This window comes from Nicotiana tomentosiformis, chromosome 11 (assembly GCF_000390325.3).
Source record: "Nicotiana tomentosiformis chromosome 11, ASM39032v3, whole genome shotgun sequence".
In the NCBI taxonomy this organism is placed as follows: domain Eukaryota; kingdom Viridiplantae; phylum Streptophyta; class Magnoliopsida; order Solanales; family Solanaceae; genus Nicotiana; species Nicotiana tomentosiformis.
Window position 1 is genome coordinate 108,267,344 of NC_090822.1, and position 15,298 is coordinate 108,282,641.

A 15,298-nucleotide genomic window follows, 5' to 3' on the forward strand; every position below is an offset into this window, starting at 1 on the left:
GTCATACATATTTTTAATATGTACTTATACCACGTATATAACTTATATATATACATCATAATACATTATTATATTGATATTATTCAAAATATATTGCTAGTAAATACCTTACATAAAATTTAATCTAAAATATTAACATGCCAATAATATGTATATAGAAGAAGAAAAATATGTCACATATGTTGTTTATATACGGATAATTTATACAAATATGCATGTTATAATAGTGCAAAATATAAATGGTATATTAGTAATATCTATTTAAATATAATAAGTGTATAAATAACATATGCATATATACATTATTTTTCCTAAAACAAACACATGATTTATAATATCCTACAAACATACATCATATTTTTTTCACGAAATATATGTATTTTATTTCACTAGAATATACAAATATATAATTTTGCTAGCATTAAGTTGAATAAAAAGGTTTATGTATAAAAAAGAAAAAAATATATTATGGAATGGATCGATGATATATATTTAAATATAAAGATGTATATAAATAACATATGTACATATACACAAATTTTCCTGAAAAATACATGATTTATAATGTATATGTACCACAAAGATACATTATATTTTTTCATGAAATATATGTATTTTATTTCATCAGAATATAAAGATGTATAATTTTGCTACATTACATTATATAAAAAGGTTCATGTATGGAAAGAAAAAAATCAGTTATGGAATGGATTGGTTTCGAACGAAAACATAAAACATGTTATGGAACGGAGAGAAAACAATAGGGAAAGATATTAAATACTAGGACTGCCTTTTTTAGCAGATTGATTCTTATTGATTTGAATTGAATGAAATCTGTTATACGTATAGATATTTTACTGCCATATTTGTTAATCATTAATTAATGCTAATCTTTTGTATTATATTTTTAATAGTCTGTTAATAATGAAAGTAGCCCTAATATAATGTGAAACTTAAGTTAAATGGTGGCATAAAAATTGAATACTTTTGCACTTCGTGAAAATTTAGAGTTGGGCCAAGTCCAAACCAAAAGTCACGCGTTCAGCATTCTTTCACATTATGATTCTTTTATACAAAATATCTACAACTTACATATTACATATACGTTGTATATAAATTATAATTTTTGCCTGGATTTTATGCAAAAAATATGTATTTATATTGTAGATAAATTATAGATTTTGACCGAATTTATATATATTTTATAAAAAACTTTTGTTACTTCCTATAAATATGAAAACGTAGACAAAACTGGATAAATAAGTTTAAAATCTCGTATATATACGAAAAAGTCACAAAAATTGGATACTTTTGCACTTCCTGAAAATTTAGAGTTGGGCCAAGTCCAAACCAAAAGTCAGGCGTTCAGCATTCTTTTCTGGTAATCCAACAGTTTAAAATGAAAGTCCGTGAATAAAAAGAATTCCTTTATTTTGGGGAATAAAATTTCCTTAAAGATTGGATTTTCACCAAAATTAACTCATCACCTCAAGCCACCCCCTTTCTCTCTCTATTCGGCTGGTAGCCGGAATTCGCCCCACCTAACACCGCCAATGACGCCGCCGCCCGCCGCCCCACCGTCCGCCGCCGGTGGTGGTCCAAATGCCACCAAACTAACCACATCTTCCTTTTTTCATTCTCTATCCGAATCCATAAGCCAAAACTCTTAATTCCCCGCCAATCTCTGCGAATTAATCGAAAATCAGTAAAAAGCCTATCTTTTTCACTCCTTTTCAAATTCGTAGAGTTTTGAGCACCTCCTCATCGCAAATCTTGCATATCCTGATAGGTATCGTAAAGATCTGTCGATCTTTATTGGTTTCGAGCCCGAACTCCGATGGACGGATTCCGGCGAGTCGCCGGCGAGCGTCCCTTTTCCACTAGTATTCTCGACCAGATTATGCTGGACCCTCAAAGTTTTGCTCAGAACGACTCGAACAGACCTTCTTGTCAGCATGATACTAAGGATTGACGAATTGTCAATTTTTAGCATACGTCGATAAGAGGGTCTGTTCGTTGCCGGATATGTGCTATCTCCATCATAGTTTCAAGGTTTGCATTGAGTTCCGAAGTGCCGGACGGTGGTGGAATTCAGTTCCCTTTTCCCCTCGTTTCATTTCTGTCCTCAGGTTTAGAATTTACTGATTTTCTTTATCTATTATTTCTGATTTCTGATATGGGATAGTACTTTGTTTGGATGAAAGGGCATCTGTCAGCTCGGGCCAAAGCAAACTTGGGCCAAACACTTTTGGTCCATGTGCACATTTAGGCCCAGGCCCAAGGATGCTTTTATACCTATCTGTCCAGTCAGCTTGTAAGCTGGAAAAAATAATAGTAGAAGGAAAGGATACTTGGGGGTAAATGGGGAATTTCATGAATCTGTTTTTAAAAGCGGAGGGGTACAACATTTTCTTTATGGAGCTGAATTCTTAGAGGAGGTTAAAATGAATATTTGAGCTAGCTGGAACAGATTACATTGAATTCTGGAATATATTGTAATTCAGTTTATAATTTAAATTTTAATAAGAATACACACATTAAAAGTTTCCTTACAATTTGTGATTTTATACTATAAATGTATGTTATTAAGAATAAAATGAAAAGTTTATAGTTAAAGATATTTTCAATATATATCTCATTCTTTTTTGAAGGAACAAAAAAAAATCATATAAAATGAAACGTAATGTGGTTAGTTATTTATGTTATATACCTACATAATTTTCAAATTATAATATAAAAATGAGTGTAATTTCACATATTATAGTATAATATTTATTTTATTTTTTAGTTTACAGGATCATACTTGTAAGTAGAACAACTTAATTTGGTAGTTAGAAAGATTGAACGACATTTTTTATTTAGTTTAAAATTTTAAATTATGCATTGTATACTAATTTATAATATATCAAATTAAATATTATATGCAATTTTTAATATATCAAACTAAATATTAAATAATTCTTGCATACCAATTCATGCATTATTCATTGCTAATCGATTACTATTTCATTCGGTTTATTTTTCTTTTTCTACGTTTGCTAAAAGAGTACAGTTTTGTGGAATAAAATTGCAAAAATAGCTACAAGGACAAGGGCAAAAGATTGTGGTCCAATTAGCAAGCAAATAACACCTAAATTAGCAGGCGGGTTGGGTGCTACTCCATAGAGAAGACTATCGAAGCAGAAAAGCTTCAGTTCCGTACATTCTTCCTGGTAAAAGTTTTAATTTCTTGTTTAATTTCCTCTCCTAAAATTCTGGCTTTTGCTTTTTGTAACTTCACTAGATTGTATGACTCTTTGATTTGTCATTTGAATTTTTAGAGTTAAATGCAGAATAAAATAAAGGTTTTTAGGTTTTAATTCTTTTAAATTTTTCAGATTGCTACTACGTTAACTTTTGAATATCCATGAGGTTTGAAATGAACAAATAGAAATTTCTTCTTGTTTTAAGAGTACTAAAATATAATTTGTTTTTGTTGGAAGGTTCATCATTTTGGGGAAATTTTAATTTTAACCTTCCAGTAACTTTTGCATAGATTGTATTTGTGTTAGGAAACCCATTAAATGTATATAAATATGTAATTGCGTACTCACAGTAACTAAAACGAGCTATGGGTTTGATGATAAGTTTAGTACCCATAAATTTCAAATACTGGCTTCGCCTACCTGTGAAAGCTATCTTTCTAGCTATGTTGTGCGGACTCTCCAAAATGCGTTTGCTTCCGTGTCCGATCCTTCAAAAATGCACTACTTTTGAAAGATCCGACACGCACTCAGTAATATTTTCGGAGAGTCCGAGCAACATAGCTTTCAGCGTATTGTCTCTTCATCATAAATCAAGCCAAAAGAGTACTCCACTCCCCTTTTTGATAAAGAATTCAAAATTCAATTTTAAGTTTCATGGTCCCTGCCCACAAACTTGTACTGTATGCCGAATATATCTCCTTTGTTAACCAACCAAATTTTTGCTGCTGTGTTTTGGAGAATGAAGGAAACAGGAAAAAGGTATTCTCAAATGAGCAACACTGATAAAACTGATCCATGCAACCCATAACATCCTCCGGAACAATTCTTTACTGTGTTCTCCACCTCTTTCTCATCAAAAGGCCTTTCCATTGTATTCCTTCTCTGAGCATAATTAACATTTGAGGTCTATTATCTGTAAACAATAAGATTGCCATGCCATTCTCAACCAATAGCTTAGGTCAATTGCACTTTGTTGTTCATGTGCCGTTCTTTGGGAAAATATGCTGATTACTGACAATTGCTTCACTTGCTTAAGTGGATACAGAATTTGTTGAGCTCTTCTTCTCTGTTATGTTTTCTTTGTATTGTCTTTCAAGTATTGCATTTCGAAAGGTCTTTCTTTTGGCTTCAACCATTAATCAGGTGAAGTTTTGTGATTATCATGAAAGTTCGGTTTCATGTCACCCACCAATTTGGAGACCCTCAGGTGCTTTCTAGATCTTGCCCACATGCCGTTGAAGTGCTATTAGCAGATCTGCAGCAGTGGAACCAAAATTGAGGGTTTTCAATCATGATAGAATGATCTAACTTGGTTGAAAGAGGTTCCCGTTGGATGAAAAACGCTTCCATAGTACAAATTTCTTGTTGAACCCATCAGTAGCAAGCACGTTGTATAAGATGTATGAAGCAACTAATTATATTAGTCGGGCTGGATGATGAACAGGTCTAACGTTTTCTTGTACTATTTAATACTTAGCTTAAAGGCTAATGGGCTGTATAACCTGTAATCAGGTTAAGGCAGTGGGTTCTCAAAGCATACAGTATAAGAGATGTAAAGAACCAAAAATTTTATCTGTCTGATTGTCTGATCTTTAAACATTTTTTCATCACATTCAATCAATCTAAATCTTATCTTACACCATTGATGAAATATCTGTTTTCATAGTACACGTCACTAGATTAAGGTTCAATGCGTGAATATTGATGTGAAACTGATGAAAGAATTTTAATCAGCACTCTAAAGGCAGTGTTTTGATTTTGTAGGATAAATCACAAAATATAACATGTAGACGTTATCTACTAATCTTTTCTTTGTCAAAGCAGAGGTTCATCTATATCTTTTATTATGTACCCATAGTTGTAGGTGAAAAGAGTACAACCCAAGGATTTTTCTATCTTATCTTCTGATATCAGTGCTAGATATGGCATTTGGAAATTGTTCTTCCAAGCTGTAAAGCTTGAATTCGATAAATTGATAAAGATTCCGAATATGATACCAAATTGATTACAATCCAATGGTTGCTATCTTGGGTGTCTCTTAACCTGTGTGAATATTGTTTGAGCGTCCTTGAACTATTATGTATAGCAGCACGATGCGTTGCAGGTATGCCTGAATGTAATTCTATTATTCATGCCATCCTTGATGTCTCTTGACCTGTGTGAATATTGTTGGAGCGACCTTTGAACTGTTTTGTATAGACATGAATTCTTTAGTTCTATCAAAAAAAGTTCTAAATTCTGTTTAGGTAGAGTGTTTGCATAATGTGGTCATTACTTTTTTTTATCATAGTTTTTCTCATACTTTTGTATGCTCATTTATACAAATATGAGTTTTGTTGAGGAAGGTAAAATTTCAGATTTTTGTTTATATGAAACCACTTTGAGGTCTGCTTCTCACTTTGAGGTCTGTATATGGTTTTTGGGTGTTCTAAGTTGTGAACTTTGAGCATAAAAAGAAGTTCTATCCTTTACTGATTTCCATTTAGTTTTCCCACTAAGTGTCAATGGTGAATTACACAACTCGACCAAACACTAAGTGTGAGTGAGTGAGACGGATTGCGAATTATCTTAAGACCCGTCTCAAATAAAGGTGAGAGTAAAATAGTCTAATACGCAACCAGGACAAGACAAAAAAATAGCAAACTATATAACCATTCCTCATTCCATTTTTGCAGGTCTTGGCAAGCAAGTCTGAAGAAAGTGTTAGAGAGAACAACAATGACTCTCAGTCTAAGTCAACCAAAATTTTGGGTAACTCTACGACATTCAAAATGGATGATTCTTTGAAGTGCGGATTCCTCAAATTGTCTAGCGTTTCTCTTTCCCAAAAAAAGACTTTGCAGACTTTACAGTGTTCTAGTGTTGATTTTCCCGTACCAAAGGGAGAGAGGAAAGTTCACACACCTAAGGTTTGGTTTGATGAGAATGCTGGGTACATTGTAAGAAGAATTGCGTTGGTGGAAGAAAATGGTTTCGTAGTAAGAAGAATTCTTTTGGATGATGATGAACTGTGTAAAGTTGCAGAAATATATGATGAAGTATTCGGCAAATTGAGTTTAATAGCTCGCATGTTCAAGTTTTTTGAAGCTTTGGCCATGAAGATCTCTCTTATTTCGGACAAGCTTATTAGACTTCTTGATAAAGATGAAGTGTCTCTTGTCGGCAATATCATTCGGTCTTTTGGTATACCAGTGTCTCTTGTGTCTCTTGTACTCCAGATGTTTCGGTATTTGGGTTTCAGATTATCTCGGCTTTTGGACTTCAGTTTCTTTCAGGTTTTGGCCAAATATCCTTTTCTTTAAAAATTTTTTTATATTTTCGCTTAATTTGTTGCAAAATTTTGATTAGTCTTGTTCTGATTTTAAATAATTCTCGTGAGTTTTAGTGCTAGTATTGTATTTTGTTTGAAGTACTTTTCGTTGAAATTGTTTGGTTGCTGCGAAACGGGAGAGGCAACAAAAAGATAGCATTGTTTGGTTGAAAAATGCTAGGCATATCCCTCTCTGCCAATCTATAATCCTTATAGCATATCTTTAGCTATTAACTACTTCATCCCCTTTTGTTCTGTAGGCTGAAGTAATTCAACGGATTGGTGCCAACCTACAAAATTTACCACCAGACAGGTAAACATCAACCATTCTTATTTTCGGTGTTATGTATTCTCTGTTTTTCTCTGTTTTAAGAGAATTAGTGTAGTATGACTACTTACTACTTCTTGACAAATAATAACACCGTTATAACTGGAAAACGGCCAATTGATAAAGCTCAAGACTACCTTCACGACAATATTGTTGACTGGGTAAGTTTGTTTTGTGAGTGGTTCAGTAATCTCGGTCAGCTACATGTATCCGGGTCAGCTACATGTGGTTCAGATATATCACGTGCATGTGTGAGTGGTGCAGTAATCTGGGTCAACACTGACAAGAAGTTTCTTTTCTAATTCTGTTCCTTGAAGTTATTGACCTCTTTTCTTATTATAACTTCTTGGTATTTGTTAAATGGATGAAACTCTACTTTATTGTTGGTTGTGTGTTGCTATTTGGGCGAATCTTTGTCAGTGTGGAGTTTGATGTTGTTACTAGGAGTTTTGCAGATATAGCTTGGTTTCTAAGGTTGCTGATTTCATGAGGTGTAGCTGCAAATGCTATTAGTTTCTATATCTTATGTTAACAAGATAAAGGACACCATATTTCAGTGAAACCTAGGTTTACTTGTCTGATTAATATGCTTATTAGTTAATTGTTTCTCTTACAAATTGTAGGTGCTATTCATTTATATCTGAGTTTATACAAAATGCAACGGGATAGACATCTTATTTCTACAGTATTGAACAAGTAAATCTATGTTCAAAATATATGTTGTCTGAGATTGCAAGCCCCTAAAAGGAGCCAAATTACTTTATCAATATGTGCTTCCTCCACAACATCAGGCCTAATCCAATTTGCTCCATCTGGCTCGGTCCTGTCATCAAATTAAATTGCTTTCATGCATGTCAACTGAATGGTGCATATAGGCTGCTAGTCGTAATAACAGAAGTTCATACATGAATCTAGTCGACATTTCCTATAGGCTGCTAGTCGTAATAACTGAAGTTCTTTATTGATCAAATTGTCAATTGATTGGTCCCCTATCCTTTTGCCGACGCCATACATAGGCCCAATTTGAGCCGCGTACCTATTTGAGGTCAAGGTCGACATTTCCATGTCTTGCCCATCATGTATGAGATTGATTGGATGAGGAGCTCAGGCCCTTGAGAATCCATGTACACCTTCATTTGATAAAGCTCCTTCATTGGGTTATACAAATTTTGTCTTTTATTATATCACTTGAGCGAGGCCTTGATCCTCATCTTGCACACCAGCAAAGAACAGTTTAGTTAAAGACTCAAGGATGTTCATGTTAGGGTTGGTATAAATGTAAGATCTCACCAACGGGAACATCCTATCGGTCTAGCTTCTACATAACTGATATCACCTTCATTAACATATATCTTAAATTACTAGATTAGTCTAAAGTCATACAAGCATAACTTAGTTCCAAGTCTCTGCAAGATAGAATGATTAATCATGCTACCTTACATTTGGCAGTAACACGTAGTTGCCAAAATTCGCTATGTGGACTCTCTCCGCAGCATCAACCTACTTTGAAAAGTGGAATTTTGGCTGATTTATCAAGTAGTCAAGATTTCTATAGACTGCAGCAACAGGGCAATATTTTTAGCCTATACTTCAACACCATCTTGTTCTATAAGCCACCTCTAGAGTTCTGGCACGAACACCTTTTTCTATAAGGTAAATAATTTTATTAACAATTGGGGGAACCCATATACAAGCTATCTATATTATATTAAAAGCACGAAGGCCCTTAGCGAAATGTCGTTCGTCTTTTTTAACCTCTAAAAATAGAATTCACACCGATCAAAATAGTCTTTACAATTATTGTATATTAGGACTTTGAAATAAAATAAATTTATTTATTATATCTTTCCTTATTTAAACTAAAATTTTAATTATTAAATCTTTCCTTATTGACCTATGTAAAAAGTCCTGATATTTAGGACTTTAAATTAATAGATTTTACTTTATATTAATTCTTTATTTCCTTATTTAAACTAATTAAAATAATTTAATATTTTTCATGTTAATTTTAAAATATTTTGTAATTTAAAATCAACTTAAACTTTGTTACAAAGATCTAAAATATATACTCTGATGTTCTCTAACCTGCTGCTTGCAAGTGTTTGCCGGCGTAGTCAAAGGCTATGCTTGATTACACCGATACTGTCACACCAGACGATGTCGCAGGGTCAAGTGGCAGATCTTTTGTGAATCCTGCTTTTAGAAGGTAGACATAATTAATTAGTTTGCAGTTTAGATTGGATTATTCATGTAAGTATAATCTAGAGTTCTTTATTGATCAAATACGTAATCTGTGTGAAGGAATCATCGGTCCAGAAGGTAGCATAAGATGTTATCTGATATAACAAACATAATTTTCTTAGATCTTAAACCAACTAATACAAAATTGTAACTGAGAACAATTGCTAAATTCTATATTCTAACTAGGTGTTTGTCTCATAGGCATGAAATGATCAGAGGAACAAAAACGTTAACAAAAAAAGTTCTATGCATAATTTTGATTAAAAACATGGTCTGTTATCTTTTGCTTTCTCCTCTTGTTATTCTTTCTTACCTTAGCGAATTTTGAAACAACAAGCTATAATTTATTCTTTTCTAGACTTTATGTTTTAGTTGCTTGATATGTGTGTTTGTTGCTGTCGCGTGAACTAAATGAAAGATTTCTAGGTTAATTGTTGAAGCAAAGAATTTAAATAGATAAAACTGATCAAAGGAAGTTGTTGGATGAAGAAATTAATGCGGTCGTCAATGAGCTGAGATATTTTGACATTTTATGTGGGTCCATTAACTAGCTTAGATGATAACTTGCGGATTATATTCTTTTTGGAATGCGGTTGTTTGTCAAAAATATCTAATTAAAGAGCTTTATTAAGATTAATAAATCTTAAATATAGTAATATTTATATAATGTTTTAAAGATTGTTTACACACTTACACAAGATACACGCGCAAGGCGCGTACTATTGACTAAGGTACGCGCAATTGACTAGGGAAACAAAATTTCTGTCTCTCTTCCTTTTTATGTTTTATCATGTAAGAAATGGTTAGGAAAAATTCTTATTTCTAACTTTTGTCTCTTTTTTTTACTTTGTTAGAATAAATATGTCATTTTAGACTAAATCAAATAGCAATACATTTAATGTAAACATATGAAATATACTACATATCAATTACTTGTATTGTCTATCTAATTAATTTAACTCTTCTATTTCTCATCAGGCAGAAACTAATAAATATTCTACTTGAGTTGGAAAACAAGTCTAAAATAAACCTCTTTAAAAAAAATAAGTTTAATTTACTTTACTGATTTGAGTAATGTTTTCTTCAATAGCCAAATATTTAGATTTTTTTTTTTTGGATATAGCCGGATACATATTTAAAAACAAATCTTTTAATTATCTCAAACATATATTTTGAATATTATTCATGTTTATTTTAATACGATATATCTTCATTAATCGCGGTACACGTGCAACGCGCGTACTCTAAGACTAGTATATCAAAAAGAAGAGAACTTACACCAAAATATGGTTCTCAACAAAAGAGGCCCAATCCTCTATACAAATCGGGACCTCATGAGTACACCAAAAAGAAACAAGAAACAAAAGGCTATTTTGCAATTTCCTAGAATCTTGTTACTTCAAATGCCTCCTATTTCTCTCTCCAAATAACCCACATGATCGCTAAGGGACAACACTCCATGCCCTTGACTTCTCTTCCCCCTTATGTGAGCCCAACTATGCAACGCCTCCTTTACTATGCCCGGCATCACCCATCGCGTCCCACCTCATTAATTAGCTCCTTCATTTGAACTTCTACCCTCCCAAACACCTCCTTATTCCACTTTCTTATATCCTCTTTTAACATTTTCCAGTTGAATTCCACTGTTTTCAGATTATGTTGCTTTCAGTAATAAAAATATCACGGACTACTGTAAAAACTTCAAAATACTGGCTGAAGGAGCAGTTTAGTAAAGAATTATACAATATCTGAAGGAGTAGCTAGTTTGGTGTCAGAGACCAACTCGTGGAAGGATAATTGTATTTTAAGGAATTGCTAATGTGACTCGTGAAGACTGAAGAGCAAGGGTAAAGCTCAAAACTTTATGACAAACCTTCAGCATTCATTTTCGTGTCCTAGCTTTGTCAGTACAGAGTTGTAGTGGGTGAACTGGTCTATAAGTCTATGTGGAAAGGCTGTAGGTTCAAGAATACTGGCAATCCTATATCACATTATCTCCAGTTGATAGTTTAATTTCGAGAACAAATAATGCCTGGAAAATGTTCTGACTTATTATTTTATGGCTTACTGGGCATGAACTTGCTGATCAAAAAATCATGTCAAGTTGTTGTGTGAGGTCAGGACAACGCATTCATCTGTGTGTTCCTCTATCTATTTCCATAGTCATCTGTTTCACATTTTATGAGCCTTCTGTTTACGGTGTTGGCATTTCAGGTTATTCTCTTGCTAAACCTCTTTTCATAGCCTGCTTAGCTTTCTCTCGTCTTTCTACTCCATCAAGCTGGGGCTGTGTCTTGCATATTGACCAGAGGCTGTTAGCATGTTACTCACTTCCCATCAAACTGACATGTATGGTGGATTAGAATTTGAGTAACCTTCCACCTCGTTCCTAACACAAAATTGGTGGCAGTGATTGCCATTATACTATCTGCATTTAGTAACCAAAAATATCTTCATGATATCCTTTCACTGGTGCTCTTCTTATTAAGGACTATTCAGTTTTTCTTTTATTGGTTGTAACCGTCATGCTTCTGAGATGATCAATCGCATCCATGTTCTTCTACTTACTGCTTCCCACCCCCTATTGAATATAAAAGCAAAATAACAGGTTCCTTAAATAAGTAACAATTTTCTCATGAAATTAGGCAAGGCCTCTGCTTGATGATGGCCACTTTGATACTCTGGCTGATCAAAGGTTGGATATTCTCATATGTACAACAAGAGTATTGGGACTTCACATTTATACTCGAACTACTTCAGCATCTTGTTAATAGAAAAGCTTTTTATCACTTATTTAGGTAGTTTACTTTCAACTCAACTCAACTCAAGAACTTGAGAATGAACATTAGCCTTGTTAAGATTTAAATAGAGGAAGGTTCCACCCCCTTTCTGTTGAAGGAGATGAGAATACGAGATTATAGTAGATGAGCTATGTTTTAGTTAAACATGGAGATGGACGAGTTCCTTTGTTTTAGTGAAGCAAGAACAAACTCTTTAGTTTATTATTCTATGTCCAATTGCTTCTTAATCTTATTCTTTTCTTAAGAGTGAGAAAGGCAGGTTTCAAACTATTTTGTAGTTCATATATCTTATTCTTGAAATAGTGATTTCCTATGGCATCTTGCCTAAGCAGGTATGCAGTTTTAGTGGCGGAGCCCTCGACTTATTACTCTTTTGACTTTGGAAAACATCTTGTTGGAGCTGTCGATATAATTGTGCAGAAAGATGATGTGCTTCAACACCTCCCTGAAGCAGAAGAATATGTGTATATATTGGGAAATGCTGTCCTTAAAAACTTCAGGTCCAAGATTCAACACTAAATGCTTTCTGTTATAATCATTCTTTTCCACATTTCTTCTTGATTAATGTTGTGTGTCAGCTGAAACTTCACTATATATTGTGTGTTGAATTGGGTGTGCTAGAGAAAACAGTTAGCTAAGGATGGAACTCACAACTAATGCAAATTGATAGTATCTCGATGAGACTTACTAGCTGCTGTACACTTAATTAATGTTGTCAATTGCAGGATATATAAAGTTGCCACAACTCTACTCAAGGCATGTGATGAGCTTGCCAAACACATTTTTTAATCCTGCATTAACATATTTTACACATTTCTCTCGTGAATGATTTAGAAGACACAATATACAGGTGTTTCATCATTTTCATAATAGGAAGCAGATGCATCTCTGTAGATTTCAAATGCCAAATGAATGGAGTTAATATTCTGTCTATATTCCCTGTCTTCCTCTTTGTGTCTGCATGTCTGTTACATACAACCCCCACTCCATGGACAAAAGGCTGAGAGTTTGACAAGATTAAACAAAATTTCTTCTCAGGAAAAAGCTCGCATTGGGTTCCTAAGAGGTGCGGACATCCTTTAATTGAAGGCAACAGTCAGTATATGTAGGGAAGCATTTGAATCAGTTGCAGCTGCAAATGCTGCAGAGCTATTTAAGCTACGGCTACGGCTTCGGCTACGGCTACGGCTACGGCTACGGCTTCGGCTTCGGCTTCGGCTTCGGCTTCGGCTTCGGATTTGGATTTGGATTTGGATTTGGATTTGGATTTGGATTTGGTCAAATGATCGATTGATTGATTAATTTTTTGGACCAAATTTATTTGTTAATAGTAAATATTAACGTAAGATTATCCGTATTTGTAAACGGATATTTTCCAATCCGTGTATTGATAATTTGGCAGCCGGATAATGGTCTTCCCACCATGAAGTGCTTGCTGCTTGCTCCACAAATATGTAATGCTTGATCCACCATGAAGGGTGGACGTTTGGTCTTGCACTCCTTCTTGGCTGCTATATATATGAGCAGCAAATGTTGAAGAAAGATACCAAAAACTCAACATACAATTGGCTATACATTGCATTTCTTCCTCTCAGAACTTCCATACGTTTTTCTGAGTATATACTCCTTCGTTCTGCATTGTTTTTAACTTCAAACAAAGCAACTGTAAGTGTGATTTGCTACCGAACTTTGTGTTCGCCGAAACACTGGGGTTTGAAGTACCGCTACACCAGTGTGTTATTCGTTCTATCCTGGGAGGAAATAATCCATTACCTTGGGTACTAGGAGGGGATTAAATTCCTTAAGGAAACACTGTGAATTCAGTGGGCTCGAATTTATTATTATTGTTTCATTACGTTAACTTATATTTTGCAGAATTAATATTTACAAATACAGCAATATTGACCGGGAATAACAATCTTAAGGAATTTAATATTTATTTCTGTACTTGTGTTATTCTTATTATTTTGCAAACTAAAACCTTTGTGGTTTGTGTACTCCCGTTTTGGAGAGTTAAGCCTTCGTGGCGTTTTGTTGGATATTAAAATCTACGTGATTTTTACTCCAGTTTGAAAACGTGTATTAAACGTTTGTTTGTGTCATTCTTTTACAGAAAAGATGATGACTGAAAACGAAAACCAAGCTGTTCCGATGGCGACTGCCAACGCAACGACAAGCCGAACACCGGCGTTGGCACCGGCAGAAAAATCCGGAAAATTTTTCGGGATTGATTTCAAACGCTGGCAGCAGAAGATGTTCTTCTACTTAACTACGTTATGTCTACAGAAGTTCATCAAGGAAGATGTTCCTGATCTGCCGGATAAAACTCCAGATAATGAACGCTTTCTCGTGATTGAAGCGTGGAAGCATTCTGATTTTTTATGCAAGAATTATATTCTTAGCGGACTGGATGATAATCTGTATAATGTATACAGTAGCATGGAGACATCCAAAGAATTGTGGAATGCGCTTGAAAAGAAATATAAGACTGAAGATGCCGGGATGAAGAAATTCGTTGCCGCAAAATTTCTGGACTACAAAATGATAGATAGCAAGTCTGTTATTACTCAAGTCCAGGAATTGCAAGTGATTATTCATGATCTACTTGCTGAAGGTCTTGTAATCAACGAAGCATTCCAAGTAGCAGCAATGATTGAGAAGTTGCCTCCGTTGTGGAAGGACTTCAAAAATTATTTGAAACACAAACAAAAGGAAATGTCCCTTGAAGATCTCATTGTTCGGTTGAGAATCGAAGAGGACAATAAAGCTGCTGAAAGGAGAGGCCGTGGAAATTCAACAATAATGGGAGCAAATATTGTTGAAGCTAACAAAAAGAGGAAGAAGGCTTCTGGTCCGAAATACAACCCAAGCAAGAAGCGGTTCAGTGGAAACTGCTACAACTGTGAGAAAACCGGACACAAATCTACGGAGTGTCGTGCTCCGAAGAAAGACAAGAAAAGGGGTCAAGCAAACATGGTAGTAAACCATGATGATGTTGATAACTTGTGTGCCATGCTCTCTGAATGTAACTTGGTGGGAAATCCTAAACTGTGGTGGTTTGATTCAGGAGCCACTCGCCATGTTTGTGCAGTTAGAGAGGCTTTTGCTACCTATGCTCTTGCTGAACCCGGAGAGACAGTTTATATGGGAAATGCTTCAACAGCAAAAGTTGAAGGATATGGGAAGGTATTTCTAAAAATGACTTCTGGCAAGGTCATGACTTTGAACAATGTCCTTCATGTTCCCGAAATGAGAAAGAATTTAGTCTCTACTGGACTTCTTGTTAAGCACGGTTTTAAGTGCGTTTTTGTATCCAACAAGGTTGTAATTAGTAAGAATGAAATATTTGTGGGAAAAGGTTACCTCACCGAGG

The 15,298-nt window shown here is 34.4% G+C and overlaps 1 protein-coding gene across 6 annotated transcripts; it reads left to right on the plus strand.

The window, feature by feature from the left end:
* Positions 1-1,378: 1,378 nt before the first annotated feature.
* LOC104092430 (uncharacterized) lies at positions 1,379-13,499 on the plus strand. 6 transcript variants are annotated; one of them, XM_009598037.4, is made up of 6 exons: positions 1,379-2,129; positions 3,046-3,212; positions 5,921-6,520; positions 6,816-6,868; positions 12,258-12,425; positions 12,651-12,894. In XM_009598037.4, exons 3-6 carry the CDS (start codon positions 6,017-6,019, stop codon positions 12,712-12,714), a joined length of 789 nt encoding a protein of 262 aa, XP_009596332.1. In that variant the 5' UTR covers positions 1,379-2,129; positions 3,046-3,212; positions 5,921-6,016; the 3' UTR covers positions 12,715-12,894. The 6 variants fall into 6 exon arrangements, with proteins under 6 accessions (XP_009596332.1, XP_009596334.1, XP_009596333.1 ...); XM_009598039.4 differs by having other exon boundaries at positions 3,053-3,212; XM_009598038.4 differs by having other exon boundaries at positions 3,080-3,212.
* The last annotated feature ends 1,799 nt before the right edge of the window (positions 13,500-15,298 follow it).

Bases quoted from the DNA above. Each gene is read 5' to 3' on its own strand.
- LOC104092430 (XM_009598035.4), top strand. From the start codon at position 4,648: ATGAAGCAACTAATTATATTAGTCGGGCTGGATGATGAACAG. The intron at 6,521-6,815 runs GTTTTGGCCAAA...TTTGTTCTGTAG, and splicing joins TGGACTTCAGTTTCTTTCAG to GCTGAAGTAATTCAACGGAT. The intron at 6,869-12,257 runs GTAAACATCAAC...TTGCCTAAGCAG, and splicing joins CAAAATTTACCACCAGACAG to GTATGCAGTTTTAGTGGCGG.